We start from the raw sequence: 20,450 nt of genomic DNA, 5'->3' as shown, positions 1-20,450 counted from the left end.
AAAACGGATGGCACAAACTGGATTCGTTATCCCTTCCATGCCCTGCCTCCAGTCCATTTACAGATATCTGAACAAGAGAGCCTCATCAAAATTGCCACAAGCAGTTCTGTGAAAATTTTATTTAATCAGAACCCACTGCCAGATTTCTGGATTGGGCTGCGCTCAGAGTATCCTGCCTTGGCAAATCGCGCTGTTAAGAAACTGCTGCCCTTTGCAAAGACGTGCCTATGTGAGAGTGGATTCTCGGCCCTCACTAGTATGAAAATGAAATATAGGCACAGACTGTGTGTGGATAAAGACTGAGACTCTCGCCAATACAACCCAATATTGCAGAGTTATGTGCATTGTTTCAAGCACACCCTTCTCATTAACCTGTGGTGTGTTATTCACAATTTTCGATGAACAAATAAGGTTTTATATGTAAGATGGTTAAATAAAGAGCAAGATTATTATATTATTTTTTTGTGCCCAGGTCCTATAAGAGCTGTGTCACTACCCACGAGCCGGGTTGTGACAAGAACTTGCATACATTTAATTAAACCTAAGAATGAATCGTATAGTGTGTGTGTGTGTGGCAGGCTTACAATGATGGCAAAAAACAACATCTTGAGAGTGAGATTGACTGTCTCAATCTGGTACAGCATGTCAACATCTCCACACACAATCGTGAGCATACACTAGACCTCATCACTGGAGAAGTTCCGGCCTCAGACCTGGATGTACATGAGATGGGTATATCTGACCATAAGGCCATGAAAATGTCTGAGTACCCCTGCAATTCAGCTCCGTACCAAGCACACTATTAAATTCAGAAACATTAAGTCCCTTGACACATCCCATTTCCAGGAGTCTGTTTGAAATATTAAAACAAACTCTGAACCAACTATATTAATTTGGGGACAGGTTGAAACACATTAAACATTCATGGACATTTAGCTTGCTGTTGCTAGCGAATTTGTCCTGGGATATAAATATTAGGTTGCTATTTTAACTGAAATGCACAAGGTCCTTTTTTTTCTAGATCTTTGTAGAATTTGGAGTCACATGCAATAGTATGTTCTCTACTCCGACATTTAATCCACAGATAAAAGGGGAAACTAATAGTTTCTAGTAATCATTCCTCCTTCAGTAGTATTCTTCGTCTTCTTCTGTGGACTTTATATGTCAGTTGGCAACCAACTTTAAGGTGCATTACAACCACCCAGTTTGGACCTAGTGCCAACTACACTTCAGTCACACCTTAGTGCTAACCAGCTTTGAGGCTCTATGTTAGGTCCTATCCTCTTCCTGCTCTACATGCTTCCACTTGGCCAGATTGTCAGACTACACAGTGTCCAATTCCACTGCTAAGCAGACGACAGGTGTACATTAAAACAAAGCCTGACACAACATCTGCTCTGTCAACATTGTCTGGAAGAGGTCAAATCTTGGATGCAGAACAACTTCCCCCAACTCAATAGCAGCAAGACGGAGGCACCCCCCAGCAGATCACCAACTCCTGCAGCATCCGCCCTGTCATAGATGGCCACGTCATCCCCTTCATTTGATGGTGAAATTTGACCCTGCGGTCTCCTTTTAATTGCCACATTGGTCACGTCTGAAAAACGTTCTCCAGGTGAAAGAATGACATCTCCCGCCTAAGTCCCTCTCTCACCACATGGGTGAAAAGCTAATTCATGCATTAATATTCTCCAGAATTGATTATGGGAATGCAGTACTTGGGGGGCCTGCCTGAAAATTCAATTCATAAACTACATCCAAAACAGTGCCGCAAAGATTCTGACACAAACAAAAAATTCTGCCCATATCACCCCCATCCTTGCTGATTTCCATTGCATACTTGTTCTTAAATAAAATTGACTTTAAAATGTATTATAATTATTAGAGGGTAAGTGAAACCATCTCGTAACACACTCGTAACTTGAGCTACTGTATGTAATTTACCTTCAGAAATGAGCATGGGGTTCATATTGTCATATTCACCTGCCATTTTATAAGAATGAATGAAGAATTCAAAAGTAATCTTTGAATAGTAAATGATGGCGTGTTCAGTTGTTGCATATACTGTACTTTGTTGCTTTGTTTTAACCTGTTATGGATAGGGGGCAGTATTTTCACGGCCGGATAAAAAACGTACCCGATTTAATCTGATTATTACTCCTGCCCAGAAACTAGAATATGCATATAATTATTAGCTTTGGATAGAAAACACTCCAAAGTTTCTAAAACTGTTTGAATGGTGTCTGTGAGTATAACAGAACTCATTTGGCAGGCCAAAACATGAGAAGATTCTGTTCAGGAAGTACCCTGTCTGACCATTTCTTCCCCTTCTTGATTATCTCTATCCATTACAAAGGATCTCTGCTGTTACGTGACACTTCCTACGGCTCCCATGGGATCTCAGAGCCCGGGAAAAAGCTGAATGACGTACTTACAAGCCCTGGCTGAAACACACGAGCGCTTTTGCTAAGTGGTCTATCAGCGGACAAAGGGCTTCATGCTCGTGCACGAGACGACACCATGTTTTTATTCTATCGTTTCTGAACGGATTCAATGACTCCCGGTCGGAATATTATCGCTTTTTTAAATGATTTTAAACAGCGGTTGACATGCTTCGAAGTACGGTAATGAAATATTTAGAAATCTTTTGTCACGAAATGCGCGTGACCCTTATTTACCATTCGGATAGTGTCTAGAACGCACGAACAAAACGCCGCTGTTGGAACATAACTATGGATTATTTTGGACCAAACCAACATTTGTTATTGAAGTAGAAGTCCTGGGAGTGCATTCTGACGAAGAACATCAAAGGTAATCAAACTTTTCTAATAGTAAATTGGAGTTTGGTGAAGGCTAAACTTGCTGGGTGTCTAAATAGCTATCCCTCTGATGCCGTGCTATCTACTGAGAATATTGTAAAATGTGCTTTCACCGAAAAGCTATTTTAAAATTGGACATATCGAGTGCATAGAGGAGTTCTGTGTATATATAATTCTTAAAATAATTGTTATGTTTTTTGTGAACGTTTATCGTGAGTAATTTAGTAAATTCACCGGAGGTTTGCGGGGGGTATGCTAGTTCTGAACGTCACATGCTAATGTAAAAAAGCTGGTTTTTGATATAAATATGAACTTGATTGAACAAAACATGCATGCATTGTATAACATAATGTCCTAGGGTTGTCATCTGATGAAGATCATCAAAGGTTAGTGCTGCATTTAGCTGTGGTTTTGTTTTTTGTGACATTATATGCTAGCTTGAAAAATGGGTGTCTGATTATTTCTGGCTGGGTACTCTGCTGACATAATCTAATGTTTTGCTTTCGCTGTAAAGCCTTTTTGAAATCGGACAGTGTGGTTAGATTAACGAGAGTCTTGTCTTTAAAATGCTGTAAAATAGTCATATGTTTGAAAAATAGACGTTTTCGGATTTTAGAGGAATTTGTATTTCGCGCCACGCCCTTCATTGGATATTGGAGCAGGTGTTCCGCTAGCGGAACATCTAGATGTAAGAGGTTAAATGGTCAACACTATTTTAAAACGCATGCCATTGTGTAACAAGCTGAGTCATGCCTCACTGCCTAGTCGTATTAATTGTACAAACTCCTCATGTCACATATCACCAAGCTTGACAGCCTGGCTATCCAAGGATCTAGTTATCCCTCACCTCTCTGTCATTTTCACCCACTTAGTTTTTAGGACAACCTAGAATATACATGATCAGCTAATAGTGCTCCACTTTGAGGAGATTCCCTGGTCCTGAGTACCAACCCACACAGGTCATGTAATGTGACTTAAACACAAAAGTATGGACATTGAAACCAGTAGATAATGGTAGCGCTGACGTCATCTACATATTCCTATGGAAAATGCTGCATGAAGCCGGAGTATTTGAATTTGAAGTGTGCCATATCGCTGAATGGGGCTGATAAGAGCCCCACAGTGGAGGCGTTATAATACCTAGTGGTCAAACAGGGAAATGGTTCCCATAGGGGATTTTACAAGCACTTAAAACAAGGTCTGTGTTTCGTGTAGGCTTACCCTGGTGTGACGTTTTGATAACCATGTAAATCGCTCTCGGACAAGGTGACTTTTATCAATATATTCGCCTCTCTCAGATTCGAAAATGTTAATTAGCGTCAAAGTAGACATTCAAAACTAGAAATGACTGCAAGACCCCTGCACATAATCTCTAGTTGATACAGTAGTACCTTTGCTAACAGGTATTTTGTCAATTTAAAACTTGCACAAGACAGTTCACAGAATTGTCCATTTAAAAAAAATTGTTGCCTATTTATTAATTACTACATTTAGCTAACATTAGATAGTTAATCCAGAGATTCTACCTTTGCCTGGATTCGGTAGACACTTCCAGATCCTCTTGGCATTTGTAGTTCTTTATGACAGCCACATTAGCAGCTAATTAGCATTTACTTTTGGGTGTAAATACAGTTGGCTGTATTGATAAAAGTCACCTTGTCCTAGAGAGATTTACACGGTTATCAAAATGTCACGCCAGGGTTGTTTCCAAAATCCCCGTTTAGGAGAAATTTATGGTGGAAAAATGATTGGAATCATTCCCCTGTTTGACCTCCAGGTTTTATGGGTATTATGACTCATACTGTGGTACTCTAAGGCAGGGGTTTACAAACTTTTTTAAAATTCTGGGTGGAACATCCCGCGCCCCCCCCCCCCCCCCCCAAAAAAACGAAAATAAAAAAACCTTAACTGACATGGCTCCCGAGTGGCACAGCGGTCTAAGGCACTGCATCTCAGTGCAAGAGGCATCACTACAGTCCTTGGTTCAAATCCAGGCTGTATCACATCTGGCTGTGATTGGGAGACCCATAGAGCGGTGCACAATTGACCCAGCGTCGTCCGGGTTTGGCCGGTGCAGGCCGGCATTGTAAATAAGTATTTGTTCTTAACTGACTTGCCTGGTTAAATTAAAAATAAATAAATGGGCTAGTTGATCTGGACACTTCTGACAAGTTTTATAAATGGCTCTCTAAGGCATGCAATGACTAACATGACAAGAGGAACTAATGGTGCACTTAGTGCATTCTACTCTTACAACTTTAAATAGTGACCCCCCCCCCCAGGTGGTGCGCCCCACAGTTTGGGAACCACTGCTCTAAGGCACCAAGAAATTGCTAAGGGTCATGGTGAAAGTGGCTGTAACTAGCAAACGTTCATGGTCGACGTATTTGTTTTCATCCTGCCTGAGAGAGTCTGGTTTTTAATGTCTATGGAGAGAGTCAACCGGGAGCCTCCTCGTAGCCTGCCGGCTCGTGATTGGTCTGTGTCAGCACGTGGTCCTGTGTGATGACAAATGTAGCTGTCAGAATGGATCAGTATTTAATTCAATATCTCGGTTTGTAGCAAATCACTGCGGTGATCGAACTCGATTGTAATAAACTAATTTTAGAGCCCAAAACGTCCAGCTAAAACGTTTTGTTTGGCCATTCTGGTGATCGTAATATACATAGGCTTTCTAGGGCAGACCAGGGCTTTTGGCACCAGGTTGCTAAGCAGTAGCCAACCAGCAGAGCTCGTGATTGTACTCTACAAAGCGGACACTGGGGCCTGCATAAGTGCGCCTTAACAACCATATGAAGCAAAGAGACTGTGCAGTAGGCCTATGATATAATCAGGATTGTGTCCTTGTTACGCACTGCCCATAATAAAGAGAAAAGTGCGAAGGCAGATCTATGCTCTCAAACTCGTAACTCATACAGTCAATACATGGTAGAAAGTGCCGTGACTCTTTGAGTGAATGCTGATAACAATGAGTGTGTTTTGGTGTCAACCATCTAACACTGATACTTGTAGTTGGCAACACTGATACTATAGTGTCATTTAATAATCTGGAGTATAGCCATGAGGATGTGCAGAAACAAATAACCTTCCATGATTAGCCACAGACAAATCTTAACCACATTATATCCCCATGGTAACATTATATTGTGAATAGGTTGCCTTAATGGGATATCCTGCCGATGTTTGCAATTTGATTTGGAGCTCACAATCCCTTTCATTGTCTCCCATTGTCTCCTGTTCCACAGATGGCGAGGGAGAGGAAGAAGACTCAGGAGCACACAGTGGACGAGGGGCCTTCACCCATTAGCAAATGCAGTCAAGTCAACCTGGACACGGTGAGAGAAAAACACAACCAGAGAAAGAGGGTGGGAGAGAGAGAATCAGAAAGAAAAAAGACTAAGATGGATCAGGCTTTGGGGCATCATCTAGATCTTTCTAAGCATTAAAATCCAACCACTGCATCAGACCAGCCAGCCAGCCTGGTGATCTAATCAGGGGATGTTCTGGGGTTTAACTACAAGTCAAAGTAGAGCTCAGATGCCAGAGCTGTACTGTATTTGAGACTGTCATTGGCCCAACATTGTGGCGCTGTGTCTCTGTTCTGTAGGAGCTCATTGCTGCAGGTAGGCAGGGTTTACTACCTGTGTCTGGTCCAATGCCCTTGAGTTCAGCGCTCCTCTGACTGAGACCTGTGAGCTACAGCACACTCCTGCATTGACACATAGAGGGAGAAGATAGAGACAGGGGGGAAAGATCGAGAGGTGACCACTTTTACGGTCATTCACCCAGCTTTGCTAAAAAAATGTGTGGTAACCAATTTTCACAGCTAATCATTGGAGACAGTAGTTTCGGGGCAGTTCTGGCAGTCTATAGTAGATGGGCTATGTGGCAGGTTTATCAGTGTTCAGTAGAGATAGACAGCGAACGGTATGCTCAGAGTGATGTACTAGTGTAAAGGTGCCGTTTCTCAGGGGAGATATTGCTTTGTCTTCAATGACAGAACAGGGGCAGTCTTCCTCAGGCTTTAGGAATCTTTTGGGATTGACTAGTGGATAGCAGCCAGTCACCTTTGCTTTGCACACCTGTGTGTGAGGGCCAACTCTGTGTGTGTTTGTCATTGTGATGCATTGGGTGATGGCATAACGCTTGACATTGATTATCACATGCAGTGCCTTCAGAAAATATTCATACCCCTTGACTTATTCTACATTTTGTTGTGTTACTGCCTGAATTCAAAATGGATTAAATATTTTTTTCTCCCCCATAATGACAAAGTGAAAGCCATGTTTTTATCAATGTTTGTACATTTATAGAAAATTAAATACATGCATATCTCATTTACATACGTATTCACTCCCCTGGGTTCAATACATGTTGGAATCGCCTTTCTGGGTAAGTCTCTAAGAGGTTTGCAAACATTTTAATGAGGGAAATAAGTATTTGACCCCCTCTGCAAAACATGACTTAGTACTTGGTGGCAAAACCCTTGTTGGCAATCACAGAGGGCAGACGTTTCTTGTAGTTGGCCACCAGGTTTGCACACATCTCAGGAGGGATTTTGTCCCACTCCTTTGTGCAGATCTTCTCCAAGCCATTAAGGTTTCGAGGCTGACGTTTGGCAATTCGAACCTTCAGCTCCCTCCACAGATTTTCTATGGGATTAAGGTCTGGAGACTGGCTAGGCCACTCCAGGACCTTAATGTGCTTCTTCTTGAGCCACTCCTTTGTTGCCTTGGTCGTGTGTTTTGGATCATTGTCATGCTGGAATACCCATCCACGACCCATTTTCAATGCCCTGGCTGAGAGAAGGATGTTCTTACCCAAGATTTGACGGTACATGGCCCCGTCCATCGTCCCTTTGATGTGGTGAAGTTGTCCTGTCCCCTTAGCAGAAAAACACCCCCAAAGCATAATGTTTCCACCTCCATGTTTGACGGTGGGGATGGTGTTCTTGGGGTCATAGGCAGCATTCCTCCTCCTCCAAACACGGCGAGTTGAGTTGATGCCAAAGAGCTCCATTTTGGTCTCATCTGACCACAACACTTTCATCAGTTGTCCTCTGAATCATTCAGATTGTTCATTGGCAAACTTCAGACGGGCATGTATATGTATTCTTGAGCAGGGGGACCTTGCGGGCGCTGCAGGATTTCAGTTCTTCACGGCGTAGTGTGTTACCAATTGTTTTCTTGGTGACTATGGTCCCAGCTGCCTTGAGATCATTGACAATATCCTCCCGTGTAGTTCTGGGCTGATTCCTCACCGTTCTTATGATCATTGCAACTCCACGAGGTGAGATCTTGCATGGAGCCCCAGGCCGAGGGATATTGACAGTTCTTTTGTGTTTCTTCCATTTGCGAATAATCGCACCAACTGTTGTCACCTTCTCACCAAGCTGCTTGGCGATGGCCTTGTAGCCCATTCCAGCCTTGTGTAGGTCTACAATCTTGTCCCTGAAATCCTTGGAGAGCTCTTTGGTCTTGGCCATGGTGGAGAGTTTGGAATATTATTGATTGATTGCTTCTGTGGACAGGTGTCTTTTTTACAGGGAACAAGCTGCGGTTAGGAGCTCTCCCTTTAAGAGTGTGCTCCTAATCTCAGCTCGTTACCTGTATAAAAGACACCTGGGAGCCAGAAACCTTTCTGATTGAGAGGGGGTCAAATACTTATTTCCCTCATTAAAATGCAAATCAATTTGTAACATTTTTGACATGCATTCTTCTGGATATTTTTGTTGTTATTCTGTCTCTCACTGTTCAAATAAACCTACCATTAAAATTATAGACTGATCATTTTTTATCAGTGGGCAAACGTACAAAATCAGCAGGGGATCAAATACTTTTTCCCCCCACTGTATGTCCAATCAAAAATGTAACTAGGCCACTCAGGAACATTCAGTGACGTCTTGGTAAGCAACTCCAGTGTGTATTTGGCCTTGTGTTTTAGGTTATTGTCCTGCTGAAAGTTGAATTTGTCTTCCAGTGTTTGTTGGAAAGCAGACTGACCCAGGTTTTACTCTAGGATTTTGCCGGTGCTTAGCTCTATTCCATTTATTTTTATGCTAAAAAACTCCATAGTCCTTGCCGATGACAAGCATACCCATAACATGATGCAGCCACCACCATGCTTGAAAATATGAATAGTGGTACTCAGTGACGTGTTGTATTGGATTTGCCCCAAACATAACACTTTGTGTTCAGGACATAAAGTTAATTTCTTTGCCACATTTAGCCTTATTGCAAACTGGATGCATATTTTGGAATATTTTTATTCTGTACAGGCTTCCTTCTTTTCACTCTGTCGTTTAGGTTACTATTTTGGAGTAACTACAATGTTGTTGATCCATCCTCAGTTTTCTCCTATCACAGCCATTAAACTCTAACTGTTTTAAAGTCAACATTGGCCTCATGGTGAAAATCCTGAGCGGTTTCCTTCCTCTCCGTCAACTGAGTTAGGAAGGACACCTGTATCTTTGAGGTGACTGGATGTATTCATACACCATCCAAATGTATAATTAATAACTGCATCATGCTCAAAGGGATTTTCAATATCTACTTTTTTAAACCCTTTTACCAATAAGTGAACTTCTTTGTGTAGCATTAGAAAAACTCCTTGATCTTTGTGGTTGAATCTGTGTTTGCAATTCACTGCTGGACTGAGGAACCTTGCAGATAATTGTATGTGTGGGGTAGATAGTCATACATTTTTTTAAAACACTATTATTGCACACAGAGTGAGTTAATGCAACTTTATGAATACTTATTGAACCAAGACATTTCAGCTTTTAACTCTTTATTAATTTGTAAAAATGTCTATAAACATAATTCCACTTTGACGTTATGAGGTAGGCCAGTGACACGAAATTTCAAATGAATCAATTTTAAATTCAGGCTGTAACACAACAACGTGGAAAGAGTCAAGGGGTGTGAATACTTTCTGAAGGCACTGTGCCTAGTACAGCTTGTCTCCTCCTGGCTCATTCAGGCCTACATACTTACACAGTGGAGGAAATTTGTCTCCTGAATACAATGACATTTGTGTCACTCATTGTTATCTTATTGACTTATCAGTTTGGGGTTTCAGGTATGTTTTGAGAACCATTCTCCACTTTTAACCTACTCTCCAAGACAATTGATGTCCTCAATGAATGATTTTAGATTTCGGTTTGCCTCAGTTCATCCAATATTGTCAACTATAGCAAAAAGCTATTCCATGCAGGACTCTTTGGTCTAGTTAATATAGTACCCACCCTATAATCTATGATAATGAATAAGAGACCATGACTTTGGGAACAAGCCAATCTGTCTGCCTAGTCTTGATCTAAGGTCGTGGTAAAGGAGACATTTAGTTAAAGGTATGGACAGAGAGACAATCTGCAGATCCTTCACAGAAATTGGGATAACAACTCCCCCTTCCTCTGGCCATATGTCTGTCTACTGCCACCTGCGGGACAATTACAACACCTACAGAAGAGCCGAGACCGATTGATCACACTATCACATAAAGCTATGACTGAAATACGTTTTAGAGTCCAATTTCCATTGATCTAGATTCTACAAGAACAATATGTCCTTTGACAATTGAAGGTTTTAGGCAGAAGCAGTACTGATGAGGTTATGACAGTCTATAGACATCTTGTGTTGAACTGTTGTGTGCTGTAAGGCTTAAACTACAGTATGTACAGTGTTGTAACCTGAGCTGTGTCTCCCCTGCTATGCCTGCAGGACCTGGTGGACTGGCGGAAGCCCCTGGCCTGGCAGGTGGGCAACCTGGGAGAGAAATACGAGACCTGGGTGCACCAGCCTGTGGATCGGCCCATTCGCCTGTTTGGGAACGAGTTCATGGAGGCCAGCACCAAGACATCCTGGTAAGAGAGATGATATGTACATGTATCCCAGCACAGATTAAGTCCTGGATTTAAAGGCTTTTTCAATTGAGCCTCTTAAACTCTGGGGAGGTCCCAAACGTTCCCCTTAAGCATGCTTTTTAGTACAGACTAGGCTTAATCGCTGTCAGGAAAACCAGTGTAGAAAAGCACTTACATTTACATAATATAGCAGACACTCTTATTCAGAGCGACTTGCAGGAGCAATTAGGGTTGAGTGCTCAAGGGCACATCTGCAGATTTTTCACTTAGTCAGCTCAGGGATTCGAACCAGAGACCTTTTGGTTACTGGCCCGACAAGCTTAAACACTAGGCTACCTGCCGCCCTTGCTACCTTGTTACCTGCCGCCCTAACACTTGCATGTTACCTCAGAAACTGCTGTTTGATAAGTCCATATGATTTTCTGCGTGTAGGTATATGGTCCCTGCTGTGTGGATGCCACTGGTGTTCTATCTCAACTGGTACTGCTACACCACCTTGGCTCAGGAGACAACCAGACTATTCGCCAGCACAGGTAACAAAGACGCAATCATCAGACCTGGGTTAAAATACTATTTAGGGTAGGAAGTATTTGGAAGTAAGTTTTTTTAAATATTTTTTTATTTGAAAACATAAGTATTCCAAGATGGCGGATTCCAAGATGGCGTATCAGTCAAACGTGTTTGTCTTTGTCCTGTTGTGTCCCTTGCATATATCTTTTTATATATTTTTCTTCGCATATCTTTTTTACATTTTCCTTAACCTCAACTTCTAAATACTCTCCTGCAACCCGCCTCACCCAATGTGGCGTGGATCTGTTTTTTTCTAAAGTATTTGTATTTACTTCAGATCTGGAATCCCTCAACTGAAGCTCGCCAGCTAAGTTAACTACCTACCAGCTATCAGTCAGCAAACCACTGCTAGCGGTCATCAGCTAAACTTTAGCTCGGAAAGCTCTCGCCAGTACGTACAACGTGAGTCTAACCAGAGCATAACGGAGCAAAAAAAAAAAAATTCTCTCCTTGTCCCCGGATTCCTACCGCAAACTCTGAACATTTTCATCTGGATCTTCGCAACTAGCTAACCGCAATCCCAGGTGACCACTCCTGGCTAGCGTTTCCATCCCGGAGCAAGCACCAATTAGCCTGAAGCTAGCCCGGCTTGGGCTCCTGGGCTACCACCGAAGCACACTTCTGGGCTACAATATCCGCAACTCTTCTACTGCCGGGATGGGGCGCGGAACCCCGCCGATCCTCTACGACTGGAATACCGGCATAATCTTCCCAAGGATTCCAACAGGCCCCTCAGGTGCAACGTCCGCTGAAGGCCCTTTCTACTAACTGCGGCCTGCTAGCTACCTAGAGCTACTTGGAACCCTACTAATCCACGACTGGTCTATCGACGTCACCGCACGAAGAGGCAAAAACAGACTTACCTCCATTGCGACGTCCCCCAAATTCCCTTCTGCTAACTTGCTAGCCCCGGTCTGCTAACTGCTAGCTTGCTTGCCCCGGTCTGCTAACTGCTAGCTTGCTTGCCCCGGTCTGCTAACTGCTAGCTTGCTTGCCCCGGTCTGCTAACTGCTAGCTTGCTTGCCCCGGTCTGATAACTGCTAGCTTGCTTTCCCCGGTCTGCTAACTGCTTGCTTGCTAACCCGATCTGCTAACTGCTAGCTTGTGAGCCCCGGTCTGCTAACTCTCTGAATTGCCGTGTCCCCAGCCAGCCCAACCACTCACTGGACCCATATGTTCACTTGGCAACGCATGCCTCTCTCTAATATCAATATGCCTCATCCATTACTGTCCTGGTTAGTGATTACTGTCTTATTTCACTGTAGAGCTTCTAGCCCTGCTCAATATGCCTTAACCAACCATGTTGTTCCACCTCCTACATATGCGATGACATCACCTGGTTTAAACGTCTCTAGAGACTATATCTCTCTCATCATTACTCAATGCCTAGGTTTACCTCCAATTTACTCACATCCTACCTTACCTTTGTCTGTACACTATGCCTTGAATCTATGCTATCGTTCCCAGAAACCTGCTACTTTTACTCTCTGTTCCGAACGTGCTAGACGGCCAGTTCGTATAGCCTTTAGCCGTACCCTTATCCTACGTCTCCTCTGTTCCTCTGGTGATGTAGAGGTTAATCCAGGTCCTGCAGTGCCTAGCTCCACTCCCACTCCCCAGGTGCTCTCATTTGTTGACTTCTGTAACCGTAAAAATGTTGATTTCGTGCATGTTAACATTAGAAGCCTACTCCCTGAGTTTGTTTTACTCACTGCTTTAGCACACCCTGCCAACCCAGATGTCTTAGCCATGTCTGAATCCTGGTTTAGGAAAACCACCAAAAACCCTGAAATCTCCATTCCTAACTATAACATTTTCCGCCAAGATAGAACTGCCAAAGGGGGCGGTGTTGCAATCTACTGCAAAGATAGCCTGCAGAGTTCTGTCTTACTATCCAGGTCTGTACCCAAACAATTCGAGCTCCTACTTCTAAAAATGCACCTTTCCATAAACGAGTCTCTCACTTTTGCCGCTTGCTATAGACCACGCTGTGCCCTTGACACCATATGTGAATTGATTGCCCCCCCCATCTATCTTCTGAGCTTGTGCTACTAGGTGACCTAAACTGGGACATGCTTAACACCCCGGCCATCCTACAATCTAAGCTTGATGCCCTCAATCTCACACAAATTATCAATGAACCTACCAGGTACAACCCCAAATCCGTAAACACGGGCACACTCATAGATATCATCCTAACTAACTCGCCCTCCAAATACACCTCTGCTGTTTTCAATCAAGATCTCAGCGATCACTGCCTCATTGCCTGCATCCGTAATGGGTCTGTGACCAAACGACCACCCCTCATCACTGTCAAACGCTCCCTAAAACACTGCTGCGAGCAGGCCTTTCTAATCGACCTGACCGGGGTATCCTGGAATGACATTGACCTCATCCCGTCAGTAGAGGATGCCTGGTTATTCTTTAAAAGTGCCTTCCTCACCATCTAAAATAAGCATGCCCCTTTTGAAAAATTTAGAATTAGGAATAGATATAGTCCTTGGTTCACTCCAGACCTGTCTGCCCTTGACCAGCACAAAAACATCCTGTGGCGTTCTGCATTAGCATCGAACAGCCCCCGTGATATGCAACCTTTCAGGGAAGTTAGGAACAAATATACACAGGCAATTAGGAAAGCTAAGGCTAGCTTTTTCAAACAGATATTTGCATCCTGTAGTACGAACTCAAAAAGGTTCTGGGACACTAAAGTCCATGGAGAATAAGAGCACCTCCTCCCAGCTGCCCACTGCTCTGAGGCTAGGAAACACTGTTACCGCCGATAATTCCACTATAATTGAGAATTTCAATAAGCATTTCTCTACGGCTGGCCATGCTTTCCACTTGGCTACCTCTACACCGGTCAACAGCCCGGCACCCTCCACAGCAACCCGCCAAAGCCCCCGCCATTTCTCCTTCACCCAAATCCAGATACCTGATGTTTTGAAAGAGCTGCAAAATCTGGACCCCTACAAATTAGCCGGGCTAGACAATCTGGACCCTCTCTTTCTAAAATGATCTGCTGAAATTGTTGCAACCCCTATTACTAGCCTGTTCAACCTCTCTTTCATATTGTCTGAGATTCCCAAAGATTGGAAAGCTGCCGCGGTCATCCCCCTCTTCAAAGGGGGTGACACTCTTGGACCAAACTGCTACAGACCTATATCTATCCTACCCTGTCTTTCTAAGGTCTTTGAAAGCCAAGTTAACAAACAGATTACCGACCATTTCAAATCCCACCGTACCTTCTCCGCTATGCAATCTGGTTTCAGAGCTGGTCATGGGTGCACCGCAGCCACGCTCAAGGTCCTAAACGACATCATAACCGCCATCGATAAGGGACATTACTGTGCAGCCGTATTCATCGACCTGGCCAAGGCTTTCGACTCTGTCAATCACCACATTCTTATTGGCAGACTCGACAGCCTTGGTTTCTCAAATGATTGCCTTGCCTGGTTTACCAACTACTTCTCTGATAGAGTTCAGTGTGTCAAATCGGAGGGCCTGTTGTCCGGACCGCTGGCAGTCTCTATGGGGGTACCACAAGGTTCAATTCTCGAGCCGACTCTCTTCTCTGTATACATCAATGATGTCGCTCTTGCTGCTGGTGATTCTCTGATCCACCTCTACGCAGACGACACCATTGTGTATACTTCTGGCCCCTCTTTGGACACTGTGTTAACTAACCTCCAAACGAGCTTCAATGCCATTCAACTCTCCTTCTGTGGCCTCCAACTGCTCTTAAATGCAAGTAAAACTAAATGCATGCTATTCAATCGATCACTGCCCGCACCTGCCCGCCCGTCCAGCATCACTACTCTGGACGGCTCTGACTTAGAATACGTGGACAACTACAAATACCTAGGTGTCTGGTTAGACTATAAACATTAAGCATCTCCAATCCAAAATTAAATCTAGAATCGGCTTTCTATATTGCAACAAAGCATCCTTCACTCATGCTGCCAAACATACCCTCGTAAAACTGACCATCCTACCAATCCTCGACTTCGGCGATGTCATCTATAAAATAGCCTCCAACAATAGCCTCCAACACACAAATTGGATGCAGTCTATCACAGTGCCATCCGTTTTGTCACCGAAGCCCCATACACTACCCACCACTGCGACCTGTACGCTCTCGTTGGTTGGCCCTCGCTTCATACTCGTCGCCAAACATTTACATTTACATTTAAGTCATTTAGCAGACGCTCTTATCCAGAGCGACTTACAAATTGGTGCATTCACCTTATGATATCCAGTGGAACAACCATTTTACAATAGTGCATCTAAATCTTTTAAGGGGGGGGGGGGGGGGGTTAGAAGGATTACTTTATCCTATCCTAGGTATTCCTTAAAGAGGTGGGGTTTCAGGTGTCTCCGGAAGGTGGTGATTGACTCCGCTGTCCTGGCGTCGTGAGGGAGCTTGTTCCACCATTGGGGTGCCAGAGCAGCGAACAGTTTTGACTGGGCTGAGCGGGAACTGTGCTTCCGCAGAGGTAGGGAGGCGAGCAGGCCAGAGGTGGATGAACGCAGTGCCCTTGTTTGGGTGTAGGGCCTGATCAGAGCCTGAAGGTACGGAGGTGCCGTTCCCCTCACAGCTCCGTAGGCAAGCACCATGGTCTTGTAGCGGATGCGAGCTTCAACTGGAAGCCAGTGGAGAGAGCGGAGGAGCGGGGTGACGTGAGAGAACTTGGGAAGGTTGAACACCAGACGGGCTGCGGCGTTCTGGATGAGTTGTAGGGGTTTAATGGCACAGGCAGGGAGTCCAGCCAACAGCGAGTTGCAGTAATCCAGACGGGAGATGACAAGTGCCTGGATTAGGACCTGCGCCGCTTCCTGTGTGAGGCAGGGTCGTACTCTGCGAATGTTGTAGAGCATGAACCTACAGGATCGGGTCACCGCCTTGATGTTAGTGGAGAACGACAGGGTGTTGTCCAGGGTCACGCCAAGGTTCTTAGCACTCTGGGAGGAGGACACAAGGGAGCTGTCAACCGTGATGGCAAGATCATGGAACGGGCAGTCCTTCCCCGGGAGGAAGAGCAGCTCCGTCTTGCCGAGGTTCAGCTTGAGGTGGTGATCCGTCATCCACACTGATATGTCTGCCAGACATGCAGAGATGCGATTCGCCACCTGGTTATTAGAAGGGGGAAAGGAGAAGATTAATTGTGTGTCGTCTGCATAGCAATGATAGGAGAGACCATGTGAGGATATGACAGAGCCAAGTGACTTGGTGTATAGCGAGAATAGGAGAGGGCCTAGAACAGAGCCCTGGGGGACACCAGTGGTGAGAGCACGTGGTGCGGAGACAGATTCTCGCCACGCCACCTGGTAGGAGCGACCTGTCAGGTAGGACGCAATCCAAGCGTGGGCCGCGCCGGAGATGCCCAACTCGGAGAGGGTAGAGAGGAGGATTTGATGGTTCACAGTATCAAAGGCAGCAGATAGGTCTAGGAGGATGAGAGCAGAGGAGAGAGAGTTAGCTTTAGCAGTGCGGAGAGCCTCCGTGACACAGAGAAGAGCAGTCTCAGTTGAATGACCAGTCTTGAAACCTGACTGATTTGGATCAAGAAGGTCATTCTGAGAGAGATAGCAGGAGAGCTGGCCAAGGACGGCACGTTCAAGAGTTTTGGAGAGAAAAGAAAGAAGGGATACTGGTCTGTAGTTGTTGACATCGGAGGGATCGAGTGTAGGTTTTTTCAGAAGGGGTGCAACTCTCGCTCTCTTGAAGACGGAAGGAACGTAGCCAGCGGTCAAGGATGAGTTGATGAGCGAGGTGAGGTAAGGGAGAAGGTCTCCGGAAATGGTCTGGAGAAGAGAGGAGGGGATAGGGTCGAGCGGGCAGGTTGTTGGGCGGCCGGCCATCACAAGACGCGAGATTTCATCTGGAGAGAGAGGGGAGAAAGAGGTCAAAGCACAGGGTAGGGCAGTGTGAGCAGGACCAGCGGTGTCGTTTGACTTAGCAAACGAGGATCGGATGTCGTCGACCTTCTTTTCAAAATGGTTGACGAAGTCATCCTCAGAGAGGGAGGAGGGGGGGGAGGGGGAGGAGGATTCAGGAGGGAGGAGAAGGTGGCAAAGAGCTTCCTAGGGTTAGAGGCAGATGCTTGGAATTTAGAGTGGTAGAAAGTGGCTTTAGCAGCAGAGACCGAAGAGGAAAATGTAGAGAGGAGGGAGTGAAAGGATGCCAGGTCCGCAGGGAGGCGAGTTTTCCTCCATTTCCGCTCGGCTGCCCGGAGCCCTGTTCTGTGAGCTCGCAATGAGTCGTCGAGCCACGGAGCAGGAGGGGAGGACCGAGCCGGCCTGGAGTATAGGGGACATAGAGAATCAAAGGATGCAGAAAGGGAGGAGAGGAGGGTTGAGGAGGCAGAATCAGGGGATAGGTTGGAGAAGGTTTGAGTAGAGGGAAGAGATGATAGGATGGAAGAGGAGAGAGTAGCGGGAGAGAGAGAGCGAAGGTTGGGACGGCGCAATACCATCCGAGTAGGGACAGAGTGAGAAGTGTTGGATGAGGGCGAGAGGGAAAAGGATACAAGGTAGTGGTCGGAGACTTGGAGGGGAGTTGCAATGAGATTAGTGGAAGAACAGCATCTAGTAAAGATGAGGTCAAGCGTATTGCCTGCCTTGTGAGTAGGGGGGGAAGGTGAGAGGGTGATGTCAAAAGAGGAGAGGAGAGGAGTGGAAAGAAGGAGGCAGAGAGGAATGAGTCAAAGGTAGACGTGGGGAGGTTAAAGTCACCCAGAACTGTGAGAGGTCAGCCATCCTCAGGAAAGGAACTTATCAAGACGTCAAGCTCATTGATGAACTCTCCAAGGGAACCTGGAGGGCGATAAATGATAAGGATGTTAAGCTTGAAAGGGCTGGTAACTGTGACAGCATGGAATTCAAACCCACTGGCTACAGGTTATCTTCAAGTCTCTGCTAGGTAAAGCCCCGCCTTATCTCAGCTCACTGGTCACCATAGCAGCACCCACTCATAGCACGCGCTCCAGCAGGTATATCTCACTGGTCATCCCCATGGCCAATTCCTCCTTTGGTCGCCTTTCCTTCCAGTTCTCTGCTGCCAATGACTGGAACGAACTGCAAAAATCTCTGTAGCTGGAGACTCATATCTCCCTCACTAGCTTTAAGCACCAGCTGTCAGAGCAGCTCACAGATCACTGCACCTGTGCATAGCCCATCTGTCAACAACCCATCTATCTACCTCTTCCCCATGCTGTATTTATTTATTTATCTTGCTCCCTTGCACCCCAGTATCTCTACTTGCACATTCATCTTCTGCACATCTACCATTCCAGTGTTTAATTGCTATATTGTAATTACTTCGCCACCATGGCCTATTTATTGCCTTAACTTACCTCATTTGCAGAAGGGATACTGGTTTATGTTTTATTTTTTCTACTGTATTATTGACTATATGTTTTGTTTATTCCATGTGTAACTCTGTGTTGTTGTATGTGTCGAATTGCTATGCGTTATCTTGGCCTTAAATAAACCCAAGCATTTGGTATTTGGAAATAAGTATTTGAAAATACTTTCAAATAGTAGACTATTTACAGTTTTACATTTTACATTTTGCACAAGTACAGTAAAATGCTAAACATGCAAGCCCTATCCAGCAGTGCAGTATTCAATATAATAAATAGTATAACTAATAAAATAAAAAACATGAGAAATAAGAAGTAATAGAAGTAGTTGATTCCAGCCACATTATTTGTTAATAAATCTGTCCAGCAAATTCATGCGTGTTCCCATGTACAGTCTAGTAGAAATGTGATTCCTGTTTAAGCCTGTATCTGTCCCACCCCCTCCATCTGCAGACTATTCCTTCCTGGTGCACAAGTACAGCTTTCCCCTCATCTTTGTGATGGGCATGGTCATCTGGACCTTCATCGAATATTGCATCCATCGCTTCGTCTTTCACATGCGCCCGCCCGCCCACAACTATTACCTCATCACCATTCACTTCCTGCTGCACGGACAGCATCATAAGGTGAGGTACAGACATATACAGAAGAGAGCGAACAATACTCTGGAACTAACGTTTAAAATGTATCGTACTTAGGTGTTTTTATGCCTCTTTGTTTATGATTCATTTGAAATTCAGAAACTTGGGAAACTGCAGTAGGATATACTTTTTGTTCCAAATCTAGGCCAAGCCATATGCTAGAATGATAAAACGAAACTGTGCAGTAACTACTCAAAGTCTATGTGCTCCTATACTAACACCATGGTGATTTCTCCCTTCCAGTCTCCCTACGATGGCTCCCGCCTGGTCTTTCCTCCTTGCCTGGCCTCAGTGGTGATAGGCAGCTTCTACCTGCTGCTGACCAAGGCCTTCCCTGAGGCCTTAGGGGTGTCCCTGTTTGTGGGGGGGCTGTTTGGGTACGTGGTGTATGACATGATCCATTACTACCTTCACTACGGCTCCCCCCAGAAAAACTCCTACCTGTATAGCCTCAAGGCATACCACGTCAAGCACCACTTTGAACACCAAAGAGCAGGTGAGGAGGACCAGTAAGATGGCGCCGACAGACATGACAGCTCTGCTTCTAGCTCATAAGCAACTTTGCAGTATTTTTTTGTGTGTGTGTTATTTCTTACATTATTCACCCAGAATGTTTTTTGTGTTATTACATACAGCCAGAAAGATATCAGAGCGACGGTAATGCACCAGCATTACATTCAGGAATACGACTTTCCCGAATTGGATCCTTTGTTCGTACCCCTAGGGCAATTGAACTTAACCCAGAGGCTGCTCTAAGACACCGCCGGCGGATAAGAGTTGTTCGGAATAGACTTCTTGTCCAACTCAGGAGGCGTGCACACCATCCACTGCTTCCGAGTACATTACTCGCTAATCTTCAGTCTCTGGACAATAAAGTAGATGAGCTCAGGGCGAGGATCTCCTTCCAGAGAGACATCAGGGACTGTAATATACTCTGTTTCACGGAATCATGGCTCTCTTGGGATATACTGTCCCCATCCATACAGCCAGCTGGGTTCTCAGTACATCGCACAGACAGGAATAAAGAACTCTCCAGGAAGAAGGGCGGTGGTGTATGTTTCATGATTAACTACAGATGGTATGGTTGTGATAACATAGAGAAAGTCCGACTCAAACAGGAAGTACCCGTGCTAAGGTCTATTCAACGCTGCTCTGACCAATCGGAATCCATGCTTCAAGGTTGCTTTAATCACAT

At 44.9% G+C, this 20,450-nt stretch overlaps 1 protein-coding gene across 2 annotated transcripts in view; it reads left to right on the top strand.

The window, feature by feature from the left end:
• Positions 1-20,450, top strand: part of LOC106573787 (fatty acid 2-hydroxylase-like) — a 60,704-nt gene that overhangs the window by 33,593 nt on the left and 6,661 nt on the right. The window contains exons 2-6 of one of the 2 annotated variants that reach the window (XM_045697206.2): positions 6,065-6,154; positions 10,541-10,683; positions 11,116-11,216; positions 19,068-19,240; positions 19,499-19,632. In XM_045697206.2, the coding sequence (XP_045553162.1) occupies positions 6,065-6,154; positions 10,541-10,683; positions 11,116-11,216; positions 19,068-19,240; positions 19,499-19,632 (641 nt within the window). Of the gene's footprint in view, positions 1-6,064; positions 6,155-10,540; positions 10,684-11,115; positions 11,217-19,067; positions 19,241-19,498; positions 19,752-20,450 lie in introns of both variants that reach the window. The other variant, XM_045697205.2, reaches the window with a different exon arrangement.

The sequence above is a fragment of the Salmo salar genome, chromosome 16 (genome assembly GCF_965601325.2).
Source record: "Salmo salar chromosome 16, fSalSal1, whole genome shotgun sequence".
Taxonomy (NCBI): domain Eukaryota; kingdom Metazoa; phylum Chordata; class Actinopteri; order Salmoniformes; family Salmonidae; genus Salmo; species Salmo salar.
Note: the sequence above shows the minus strand (reverse complement) of the source record. Positions and strands in the feature narration are given on the sequence as shown.